General features: G+C 34.6%; 1 protein-coding gene across 6 annotated transcripts in view; it reads left to right on the forward strand.

Annotated features, from left to right (window-relative positions):
- Slc35a3 (solute carrier family 35 member A3) overlaps positions 1-5,151 on the forward strand; it is a 48,295-nt gene extending 43,144 nt beyond the window's left edge. For all 6 annotated transcript variants that reach the window (XR_010049300.1, XM_063254869.1, XM_063254874.1 and 3 more), the window contains one exon: positions 367-5,151. Coding sequence is in view for 5 of the 6 variants with exons in the window: in XM_063254869.1 (XP_063110939.1) it covers positions 367-457 (91 nt within the window). In the remaining variant the exon portion in view is untranslated. The remainder of the gene's footprint in view (positions 1-366) is intronic.
- Positions 5,152-13,412: the final 8,261 nt, after the last annotated feature.

Consider the following 13,412-nt stretch of genomic DNA (forward strand, 5'->3'; position numbering starts at 1 on the left):
AAGTAAAAATGAAGCTAATATTAGTACTTCTTAATAGAGCCCAGTCTGAGAACTGAGATAATGCATGTAAAGCATCTGAATACCTAGAATGTAGCCAGTCATGCGTGGTACAGGCCTAATCCCAGCACTTGGGAGGCTGAGGCAGAAAGATTACTACATAGTGAGTTCAAGGTCAGCCTGACCTGCATAGGGAGACTTTGTTTCCAAAAACAAAGACAAAAAAATCCTAGTATGTTTTCTATTTGTCATCTGTTTTACTGGAACATACCCTTTCCCTAGTATAAATGTTTTAATAAAGATATAGAAATATTTGTTTTATCTTTATTCTGATTTTCATCTTTTTGGTCTTTCTTTCATTTTATTTAGTGTCTTTTTCCTTGGAGCCATCCTTGTAATAACAGCTACTTTTTTATACGGTTACGATCCCAAGCCTTCAGGAAATCCTACTAAGGCATAGTCATGTACTGTCTTTTACTGGTTTTTGTGATGGTGCACTAGGAATCTCAACATGAATCTTCCATGAAGAACATCTGCAGATTTTCTGAAGATACTACCATCCTGAATCTGATCATAGTGTTCAAAGGTCTGAAAACTATACATGCTTAAGCATAAAGCATGTACTGCATATGTAACAAAACACATTACATCTAGGATTCAAAACTTGAAAGTATTTCCAGGAATTAAAATTAGAAGAAATATTGGAGGAAACTTGAAATCTGAGTTTAAAAAGAATCTACCTTTCTGATTGCTGCAGAAATGTCCTATGCATTCTTTGTAAGAGCACACAAATGTCAGATACAAATTTTTGCAAATTAGATGTATTTACTCTTATTAAATGTTTTTATCTTACTTTCTGTAAAAATATATCATCACATGGGATATTAAAAATTTGAAAATCATAATTACCTATAAAACTGTGAAAACAACTATGGTTTGAAAAACATTTTCACATATCTGAGATTTTTATATTTATACAAAAGATTATTCAGTTTAGGATTGTTAAATATTGTTTGTTTAATTATGTAAAATTTGATAAAATAATATTCTGGGTCTTGTTTGTCAGAATAAAATTCATATTTAAATTTAGTAGAGCGACATTGGTTTCTCAACATATATCCAAAGACCTTTTAGTACTTTGCAACAGCTAAAAATAATCCAGTTGTTCCTTGCTCTATAGTGGCCGAAGACTTTACAGTAATGGAATTTTACCCTTAATTTCTTACTTAATTGCATTTCTTATCTATAATGAGATAAAACCCTAATACTACGTTAAGTTTGTATGTGTTAATTGCCATTAAAGTTTTAAAATTAATCGAATTGGGTTAAATACTCATGTATTAATTTAAAATAGTCGCTATTATCTAGTATCTCCATTTGGAAATACTGAGCATATACCATATACAACGAGAAAATTTATAAACAAATATTTTGCTCATTGAGCTATAGAAATTTCTTTTACTCTACAACTATTTAAAAAAGCCAACTGGGCTGGGGATTTAGCTCAGCAGCATAAGCGCCTGCCTTGCAAGCAGGCAGTCGTGAGTTCGATCCCCGGTACTGATAAAAACGAAAAAGACAAAAAGCAAAAAACAAAAATAACAACAACAAAAAACAACTAAACAAATAGTAGTACTGCTAAGTGTGGATCAAGAATAGTCAAGTGTGGTAGTGCATGCACTTGGGAGTTGAGGCAGGAAGATTGCTGCAAGTTTGCAGCCAGCCTGGGTTGCATAGTGAGTTTAAGGACTAAGGACTACACCTCAAGACCTTTTCTCAAAAAAAAAAAAAAAAAAAAGAGGGGACCAAGACCAAAATTGACTTTTCTTGTTAACATTCCTTATTGACATATTACATTGCTAAATAGCAATATGAAATTTAAAAACTTTTTAAGTCTGGTCAAAAGAACTTTTAGATCTCTCATAAGCCTGTTGTCCTCAGTAATATGGGGCCCTTGTGATTGGGAAAGGCAGCTGAATTCTGGATTCCCTATATTGCCATAAAGCTGCTGAAAGGGAACCACCATTTTACTTTAAAATAGTGGATTTTTTCTCCTTTTTTAACACTGGAATTGAGAATACAAATCACATGAATTATTTAATAAGTTGGTTCAAAGGAGAGGGAATATATTAGAAATAGTAAGATGAATTAGTGGGCAAATGTGCTTTCTATAATTGGGATATAGGTTTAATTTAATTATGAACTATATACAGAATCACCTATTGAGTATAAGAAGTATTTTATTTTTTCATTTATATTGTATATATTTTTTAAGACTTCTAATAAAAAGACTAAAAATAAATATTTTTATATAGTTCTAATGGATTTTGTTAAGTAGAATTTGACTCAAAAACACTGCTGTTGGGGGCTAGGAGTATGGCTCAGTGGCACAGCTTCTGCTTGGCAAGTGCAAAGTCTGAAGTTCAATTCTTGGTAGCACACACACACAGACACAAATACTGTCACCACAAGCTGTTGGGAACTCTTGGCTAATTTGGACTGTGCATTACCTTGATAATGCAAACATAGCCTACAGATTATAGGTCTGATAAACTTCATCCAGGGTTTTAAACTGCTGAAGATTACAAGTTATTTAAAATCAATTTGCTGGGGCTGGGGATTTAGCTCAGCGGCATAAGTGCCTGCCTTGCAAGCGCACAGTCGTGAGTCCAATCCCTGGTACCAAAAATAAAAATAAAATCAATTTGCTGATGATAACAAAAGGGCACCAAGCAAATTTTCTGGATGCCAGAGTTGAGATTTTCACTGACTATGTTTTAGAATATTTTGTTTAATAACTTTACCTCATTTTGAACATGGTATTTTTAAGACTATAGCAACATTCAGGCTTACATCCTATTTCGTACTAATTGAAATTAAATTTTATAAGTACACAGAATTCAAGACTAAAAATAAATATATTCAGCTCACATTGAGCTGAATTGGGGAAATTATGTATTAATGCCATGTATACTCCTTTGTTAATTTGGTTATAGTATTTGCAATTACTGAACATTAGGTATGTTAAAGTGATAACATTTTCAGGTGTCCAATTTTCAAGATTCCAAATTAGGATTATAAAAATATAATTAAGAATTGCAAAAATGGGCAAAATAATCTAAAGTTTATTTTCAAAGCAGATTTTCAGGGGCTGGGGGTTTAGCTCAGCGGCATAAGCACCTGCCTTGCAAGCAGGCGGTCGTGAGTTCGATCCCCGGTACCGATAAAAATGAAAAAGACAAAAAAAGAAACAAAACAAAACAGATTTTCATTAGGTATAATTTATATTTTACTTTTTTAGTAGGTTTGAAATTGTTCCTGGGCTACATAGATTCTAAATTTTAATTCATCAGGAGATTCTCATGTTTGAGAAGGTAAATTCATGTTCTTGGGTCATACATATACAGATAATGCCATTTTATGTAAGTGGTTTGTGTTTTGATGGCCTTCAAAGGTCTTATTATATCAAGGTTTTGTAACAGGGACATTTTGATTCTTTACATTTCCATGCTTTTAAGACTGAATTTGTTACCTCTTAACTACTTTGTTCAATGAGAAGAGTGCCAGTTGATAAATTCTATTAAAACTTACGAATATGGTAATGTAAGGTTTGAAATATAGCAGATAGATGTTTCAAGACATAATAGTATTGATTCTTTAATAAGTGATTTTAGAGAAATTGTAAGCTACTTATATATGGATTGTATAGTTTAGAGATGCAAAATTTAAATGTTTACATCAGTTTATTTTGAATGTCACAAAATTTTGTAGAAAGTAAAGGCAGTTCAATATTTAAACTTGAGTCTAGTATCAGAATTTGGAAGGAAACTCATTGACATTTTCATCTGCACACTTAGTATTATTGTGAATTTTTTTATTGTGAATGTTTTTACATATTGAATTATTGAACTTTTAAAATGTCATTGTACAGTTTTTTTAAAGAAAAAGTTTAGTATCACTCATTTAAACGTTCACTGTAAACATTTAATTACTGTGCTCTGTATGCTTTATGTAAGAAAAGGTTTATAAAAGTTACGTACAGTATATTGAAAGTCATCTTAAAAACCTCCAGGATATTCAAAATAGTTGTAGGGCCAAAGATAGAGCACTTTTATCAAAATCTGGTCCTAAGGGGCTGGGGATTTAGCTCAGCGACATAAGCGCCTGCCTTGCAAGCAGGCAGTCGTGAGTTCGATCCCTGGTACCGATAAAAAGGAAAACGACCAAGAAAAAAAAAAAATCTGGTCCTATGTGCCTTGCTTTACCAAATACCCGACTTTTCTGGAGGACATTTCGTAATTCACAATGTTAGAACACATCAGCAAAATTAATTTCAAGATTAATTAGAGTCAGGGATATAGCTCGGTGGCACAGCGCCTGCCTTGCAAGTACAAGGTCCTGAGTTCAATTGCTAGTCCCCCCCCCCAAAAAAAATGATTATAATTCTTTTGTTTTCTTTTATGGTTTCAAAATTTGCTGTTTAAATCTATTACCCAAAAAGTGAAAAGGGTATTCTGTAAAAGCATTAGTAAATAGTACTCATTTAATTAATTATGGCACCTTTGTACTATCGTTCAACTTTTTAGTTGTATGTAATTGTCATTTCTTTTCTTATGATGTAGTTACTGTAATTTAAAAAATATTTTTGAATGATTTAGATCCTGAATTTGTCTGTGTCTGTATTGCATTGTGTAGAAAGATACTTTTGAATTTGGGAATGAGATTTGTATATTTAAATTTTTTTGTATATTTAAATTTTTATGGATATAATACAAAGGAATGTATAAACTGGTCTTTTGATAAGTCACTTTTTAATTAATATGTTTCTCTTGTCTTGATATCCATTATCTATTTAATAGATTATTGAAATATATTATTTTTAAAAATAATTCTATATAGCTTTTTCTTACCTTTTCTTGTTTTCCTTTTTATTTGTATCTGTGGCTTACTCATATCAAAATGAATTGCTGGTCTTTACCTCTGTTTAATTTTTTTCTCATGTTTGATTGTCCTTTTTAGTCTGTGCTCCAGCATGAAAGACTGGGTTTTATTTAAACTAGTTAGAATTTATCTATCTGTATGATAGTAATTGCCTAACCATATTTTATTTTAAATAAAATATTTCTCTAGTAGCTTCACAATTAGGTACAATAATTCCTTATACATTGTTTCCATGATTTGAATATAATTATTTCTGTTGTGACTATCAGTTCAATGCATAAAGATCCAATGTAACATGCAACCTATGGAATTTTATTTCTACCTCTACTGTTGAAACTTTATACAACATGCTTTGTTTTAAAAGATCTCTAAGTAAGAATATTGGCAGTTTTTTGCTTTGTGTGGTGGTGCATGCCTATAATCCCAGCAGTTGGGTAATCTGAGGCAAGATGGTAAGTGTGAGGTCATCATGGGGTGCAAAGTAAGTACCTTTCTCAAAAAACAAAACAGGCCAGGCATGGCGATATATACCTGTAGTACCAGCAGTTGGGAGGCTGAGGCAGGAGGAAACAAAAACAAAAGTAAACAATAGCAGCTTTTTTTTTTTTTTTTTTTTTTTTTTTTGCAGTACCGGAGTTTGAACCCACAACCTTGCGCTTGCCAGGCAGGCGCTTATGCCACTGAGCTAAATCCCTGGGCCTAATATCAGCCTTTTTGTTTGTTTATTTTTTAGACAAAGTCTCACTATATAGTTCAGGCTGGCCTTAAACTCAGAATTATAGGTGTGCATCACCATCCCTGGCATCAGCATTTTTAAAATGTATACTTTTTTTTTTTTTTTTTTAGTAATTTCTCATCAAAACCATTAACTGGGAATCTTTGATGTGTAATTTTTTGTATAGAATACTTTTGTTGAAAATATAATACAATTCTCAAATTTAAGTATAGAATAATCTTGTAACTATTTTTTTGTTGTTGTTGTTTTGTTTTTTTGAGACAGGGTCTCTCTATGCAGTTCAGGCTGGCCTTGAGCTCACTTTGTAGCCGAGGCTAGTCTTGAACTCACAACCTTCTTCCTGCTTCAGCCTCCCGAGTGCTAGGATTACAAGTGTGAGCCACCATGCCTGGCTAATCTTGTAACTGTTAACATTTGAACAGAGACCAGCATTAGTAATCATTTTGGTCTGTCATCTCACATCTTTATTACTGTTCTTAACAGATAATTATTTAAACGAGGACTGAGTACTTTTTGTTTGTTGTTTTTCAGAGAGGGTCTCATTCTGTATTTCAGGCCAGTCTTGAATTCACTAGGTAACGCAGCCCAGGCAGGCCTTGAACCACACTCAGCTAAAACAATTCTACATTAATTCCAGAAGAGGTCAAGGAAGAAGCAAATTACTTCTGTAGTGGAGTGTGTCTCGGTGATTGCTAGTTCAGGGTTTCTCAAAGTTACTCTTAGGTTTGATATTTGCTAGAAAGAGCTAAAAAGTTAGCAGTTATATTCCAAGACACATTTGTAACAGGGACAACAGACACAGATTAGAAACAGGCAAAGGAAGAAACATACATCGTAGTGTCTGGCAGGCACTGGACTTGGAGCTTTCAGTGTTCTTCAGTCATGCACATCAGCATGACTGTGCACAGGAAGCTCACCCAAGCTTCCATGTCACATTTTTATTTACATGGCTTGGTTGACTGACTCTTCGCCCAAGTGTTTGAACAAGAGATGCTGACATCAGGCCCCAGTGGTTCAATATAGGTCAGCTTTTTAGTGAGTATCTTAAGACCGGTCTTGGCTTAACTGCCCAGGATCCTGGAACTCATAGTCCTGCCTCAGTCTCCTAAGTAACTGAAATTACAGGTGTATACCACTGTGACTTGTGTACAATTCTTATTTATAAAGACTTTCAACTTACACATTGTCATTTTTAATTTTAGAAATTCTGTGTTTCTGAATATTGCATGAATCTAGGGTAAAAAAACATGATCAGATATTGCGTTAAGTAGAATATATTATTGTTATATACATAGCATAGTATGGTCATTTAGTTCTCAGTTCTGATGTTGAATAACTTTAGTAAGCCACAATTTTTGTTTGACGTATGCTCCTGCTGTATAATCCAGGCTGGCCTTGAGTTCACTGTATAGTCCAGATTGATGTCAGACTTGCTGAGGGCCCCATATCCCAGCATCTTGAGTGCTGGGATTACACGTGTGCAACTACCATACCTGGCCAAAGGCTGTAGTTTTTGTTTTGTTTTGTTTTTTTGTACCATGGATCGAACTCATGATCTTGCACTTGCTGGACAAGCTCTCGTGCCACTGAGTTAAATCTCCGGCCCAAGGCTTCATATTTGAAAATGCCAATTTAACATTTGAGTTAAGGGATGGGCATAGGGATGTGCCTGTAGTTCACACTACTCAAGTGAGATGGGAGGATGACTCAAGATCAGGATTTCAAGGCCAACCAGGAAACTGGCCTGTCTTTAAAAAAAAAAAAAAAAAAAAAAAGCTATAATCCTAGCACTTCAGAGGCTGAAACAAGAAGGCCACCTGGAATTTGAGGCCAGCCTGAGCTACATAGTGAATTTGAAACTACAAAATGAGACCCAGTCTCACAAGTGCACAGTCTCAAAAAAAAAACAGCTGGCATGGTAGCACACTCCCTGTAATCCCAGCTCTTTCGAGGCTGAGGCAGCATCACTGTGAATTCAAGTCAGCCTGTGTTCCACAGCAACATCCTGTCTCAAAAACAAAAGAAAACAACTTTAAAGGCCCAAAAAGGTTTATAATCTCTTATCTAAAGTAGATGTTAATATATAATTTTTGAACAAATTTTAAATTAGCTATTAACCATTAGCAGTTTAAAGAAGAGCTGTACATAAGAGCTGATGCTGGTTATTTCCTTCGCTCACAGAACTGCACTATCATTAGGTCCACATTTCTAATCATCCTCATGAGAGTGTGTCAGCTCTCTGTGTGGTAGGATCAATGTATCCACTGGCTTTCATATATGTATTTGTGCTCATTTATTCACTTAGGATTTCTAAAATGTTGGAAGTAATGACTTTTAGAAAAACTAATGTAGTGGTCTTTTAGAAATATAGTTTACCCTAGATGTATCTACTGTCTTCTGATCCACAGTAGAACACACAGAAAGTTGAATGAATGGCTGGGCGTGGTAGTATATGCCTGTAATTTCAGCACTCCAGGAGCTGATGCAGGAAGATCAAGGCGAATTGCCACAAGTTCAAGGCCAGCCTGCGATACATAGTTCAAGATAAGCCTAAACTGTATAGTGAGACCCTTTCTCAAAATGCCTCCCCCAAAGAGATGAATGTTGTTACATTGTTTTGAGGTAATCTGAAAATGCATTTTTGTTAAATGTACTTTAAATGCAGAGTATGGAAAAAGTTTTGTTAAATCATACTTGTGTTTTTAACATTTGCATATGATATTAAAGAACTCTGTGTTTGCTTGTATGTGCACACATGCTCTACTGGGGATTGAACCCAGGTCCTTGTGCATGCAAGGTAAATGCTCTATTAGTGCTCTACATCCCCAGACCTTTTTATTTTATTTTGAGACAGTGTCTCACTAAGTTCCCTAGGCCAGCCTCAGACTCATAATCTTTGTCCCTTAGCTTCATGAATAGCTGGGATCACAGGCCTGAGTTACCATACCTAACTAAAAACTTTAATTTAAATTTTCTTCAACTAGCCAGGTATGGTAGTGCAAGTCTGTAATCCCAGCACTTGCCAAGGCCAGTCTGGGCTACGTCAGCAAATTCAAGGCCAGCCCACATTATGTGGAGAGACCCTGTCTCAAAACAAAACAAAAAAAAAAAAAAGAAAAAAGAAAAAAATTTTTTCTCCAACTTTTGATTTTGAAACATATATTAAAGAGAACAACATACTACTTAAATTCAACAATCATTTATACTTTGAAAGTTTTATCTCAGTTGGGACACTGTCCGCTACATATTTCAGCAGGAATATCCTATAAATAAGGACATTTCGCTAATGGGTTAACCTTGATACTGTCATCCTAAATGAAATTTTAAATAAATTCAGAGTGCATTATCTAAGTTTATATTTGAGTATTTGTAGTCTCAAATAATATTTTTACAGATTTTTTTGCCTTTTTTTTGGTCACAGAAATCAACTCAGGGCCTCCTACTAGCGAGGCATACACTTGTGCCCCTGAGCTATATCCCTGGCCCCAACTCCCACCCCGCCTTTTTTTTAGGACAGGGTCTTGATATGTATCCCAGGCTGGCTTCAGTCTCCTGAGTGCTTGGATTACAGGTATGCACCAGCAAATATGACCAACTTGTTTGTTTTTAATGATATAGTTGAATTTTGTGCCTTACATTTGATTATCTTTTTTAGTCTAAAAGATCCCTTCCTGGGCCTGGGGATATAGCTCAGTGGCCGAATGCCTGCCTGGCATGCATGAGGCCTGAGTTGATTCCTGGTATCAAAAACAAAATAAATAAAAAATCCCTCCCTGTACTCTAATACTTTTTTTACTTAAGATAGGACTTTTGAAGAATCTAAGTTACTTGACTGCTGCTCTTTAATATCTGTGTTTGTCTATGATCTGTGTTTGGCTTATCAGTCTATTTGTGTTTTCTTGGAATTAAAAGTCAAGACTATAGGTTTGATTAGCTTCAGGTTAAATTTTTTGAAAGACTAATTATAGGTGATGTAGGTTTTATATTATTCCATTTATAACATGTATAAATGGCCTTTTCATTGTTGGGAATTGATTACTTGATCAAGGCAATAATTGCTAGATCTTTCTATCGTGAATGTCCTTACCGGAACAGGGATATAGCTCAACAGCATGGTACCTACCTGGTAATTTGTAAGGTCATGAGTTTGATCCCTGGTAGCAAAAAAAAAAAAAAAAAAAAAAAAAGAAAAGGTATCCTCATGGATAATCTATAGAGTAATGTTTTGGTACTATGAGGATATTCTGTTACCTGCCATTTTTTTTTCTTTTTTTGGTCTTTTTCGTTTTTATCGGTACCAGGGATCGAACTCACGACTGCCTGCTTGCAAGGCAGGCGCTTATGCCGCTGAGCTAAATCCCCAGCCCCACCATTTTTTTTCCATTCAGATTCTTCCAGGTACTAACATTTTGTTACCAGTATGTTTGCATCTTCTCTGTTCTTACACATACAATACAATTCACTGTTTCTGAAATAGTTAACAATAAGTTATGGCTATCACATCCTTTATTGCTAAATACCCCCCCACACACACAAATCCATTTTATTTCAAAGAGGAAAAAAAAAAAAGAAAAGAAAAAATAAAACCAAATTTCAAAATACATCAGTCGGGGGACAACAATGATATATATGTTGCGAATTGTTGTCCCCAAATCATTCACCCAGAGTACCAGACATCTGCATTCAGTTGTCTGAAGAACATCAGCACAAATCTTTCTTTTCACTGTGAACTCTGAGAAATCAGTATTGTAACTATCTTAACTCTCTCTCTCTCTTTCTCTCTCTACATATATATATATATATATATTTATATTATATATATACATACATATGTTTGTTTCTTCCAGCTTCTCACACTAGTCAGACAACCCCGTGTTTACACATGTGTGTCTTATTTCACTTATGAGTATGGTTTCAAGTTGCATCCATTTACCTATAAAAGTCTCTAGTTTATCCTTTATGGCTGAGTAGTACTACATTGTATAAAAGTACCACATCTTTTTTATTCATTCCTTAGTCCATGGGCATTTAGGTTGTTCCCAAGATGTAGCTACTACAAATTGTGCTGCTATAAACGTGGTTGCACATATATTGCAGTGATAGGATGTTTTTAATTTTTTTGGGAGGATACCAAGAAAGGAAATAACTGGGTTGAGTGGGACCTGGTTTTTTGAGGAATTTCCAGACTGATTTCCACAGTGGTTGTACCAGTCTACACTCTAGACAACAATAGAGATGGGTTCCTTCCCCCCCCCCCAACCTCTCCAGCATTTGTTATTCATTGATTTCTTGATAATAGCCATTCTTTTCAGGTTAAGGTGAAATCTCAGTGTTGTTTTAATTTACATCTCTCAAATGATCAGTTGAACATTTTAAAAAACATTTATTCTTTGTATTTCTTCATCTGAGAAATGTGTATTCATCTCAGATGCCCATTTTTGGATTGGGTCCTTAAATCTGGGAGGACTGATTTTTTTGAGTTCTATGTATTTCTCCATAATAATCCTTTGTCTGAGGTATAGCTGGCAAACATTTTTTCCCATGTTGTGAGTTGTCTCTTTATGCTTGGTCGTTTCCCTTGCTGTGTAAAAGCTTTTCAATAGGATGAGATTGCAGTTCTTTTTTTCTTTTTTCTTTTTTTTTTTTTTTTTTTGGTCTTTTTTCCTTTTTATCGATACCAGGGATCAAACTCACGACCGCCTCCTTGCAAGGCAGGCACTTATGCTGGTGAGCTAAATCCCCAGCCCCTGAGATTGTAGTTCTTGATTCTTTGTGATAGCTCCTGTGCAGTCATAAGCCTTTGCCTACACCAGTGTCTTCAAAAGCTTTACCTTCTCTATCTTCCAGCAGATTTAACGTTTCTGTTTCAATATTAAGATCTTTGATCCATTTGGAGTTTAGCTTAGTGCATGGTGAAAGATATGGATCCAGTTTTAATCTTTGGCATGTGTAGAGCCAGTTTTTCCAGCACCATTTTATTAAAGAGGTTATCTGTCTTCCAATGAGTTTAGCACCTGTGTCAACGATAAGGTAGTTTAATGTGTCTGGAGTTGTTTCTACATTTCTAACTATTCCCTTGATGTTCAGGTCTTTTTTTTTTTCTTTCCCAGTATCACACTTTTTATCATAGTAGCTTTATAGTATAGTTTTAAGTCAGGGCTTTTGATGCCCCTGTCATATCTTTGTTGCCTAGGATCACCTCTGTTTTTCTAGGTCTCTTCTGGTTCCAAATGAATTATAGGGATGTATTCTCTAGATCTGTGAGATATGCTAATGGTAATTTCATTGAGATTGCATTAAATCTTTATAACAGTTTTAGAAGTATGGCTATTTTCACTGTATTGGTTTTTCCTATGCAAAAACACAGGATGCATGTCCATTTTCTAATATCCTCTTAAATCTCCTTTTTCAGAGTACTGTAGTTTCAATGTAGCATTCTTTTACATGCTTTGTTAAATTGTTAGGTTGTTTCTTAGGTACTTCATTTTTTGAATGCTATTATGAAAGGTAGTGTTTCCCTGATTTCTCCTTCAGAAAGTTTATTTTTTGTGTACCGGAATGCTATTGATTTTTGAGTGTTGACTTTGTATCCAGGTATGCTACTGAATTTAGTAATTAAATCTAGAAGTCTTTTGGTGGAGTTTTTGGGGGTCTTCTATGTAGAGTATCATGTAGAGTTGGCTCTTTCTTAGCTGGGTCTTTCTCTGGTTTTGGTATTAGGGTATGCTTGCTTCCAGGAATGAATTTGGGGGAATGGGTTCCCTTTCAGTTTCATTAAAGAGTTGGAGAACTAGTGGTTTTAGGTCTTCTCTAAATTTCTTGTAGAATTCTGCAATGAATCCATCAGGGCCTAAGTTTTTCTTATTTATAGGCTTTTAATTACATCTTCAATTTCATCTATTGATATTGGATTATTCAGGATTTTTATATCTTGTTTCAGCTTTGGTAATTACATATTTCTAGGAATCTTCCATTTCATTTATATTTTACATCTTATTAGTATATAAGTTTTCAAAGTAAGTATAGATTTCATTCCCAATTGCATGGATTTGAGTCTTTTTTTTTTGATAAGGTTGGCTAGAAGTGTCAATTTTAATTTTTCAAAGAATTAACTCTTCAGTTCAGCTTCTAGTGTGTTAAATTTTACTGTGATCTTTGTAATTTCCTCCCTCTACCAGTTTTTGTCTTAGCCTGCTCTTTTTCTTCTAGAAGTTTGAAGTTCATCAGTAAGTTGTTTATATGTGCTTGCTCTTTTTTTTTTTTTTTTTGTCTTTTTCGTGCTTGCTGTTTTCCTGATAGGGTATTTACTGCTATACATATCCCTCGTAAGACTGCTTTCATTGTGTCCCATAAGTTCCAGTATGTTGTACTGTTGTTATCATTGAAGAGTAAAAATTGTCTGTCTTCTTTAATTTCATCTATGATCCATTGGTTGTTCAGTAGTGTGCTATTTAATTTCCATGTGTTTACGGAGTTCTTGTGGTTTCCTTTGGCATGTATTTCCAATTTCATTGTGCTGTGATCTGATAGTATGCATGGGATAATTTCAGTTCCTTTACATTTACTTACACATGTTCTATGAGCCAGTATATGGTCTGTTTTGGAGAATGTCCTGTGTGCAGCTGAGAAAAATATGTATTCTGATGTTGTGGGGTGGAATACTCATAGACATTTACTAAGTCAATTTGCTCAGAAGTTTGATATAGTTCTAATATTTCATTATTGATTTTTTTGTCTA

This window comes from Cavia porcellus, unplaced genomic scaffold, assembly GCF_034190915.1.
Source record: "Cavia porcellus strain 051 isolate PalLab524CR breed Dunkin Hartley unplaced genomic scaffold, mCavPor4.1 scaffold_1, whole genome shotgun sequence".
Classification (NCBI taxonomy): Eukaryota; Metazoa; Chordata; class Mammalia; order Rodentia; family Caviidae; genus Cavia; species Cavia porcellus.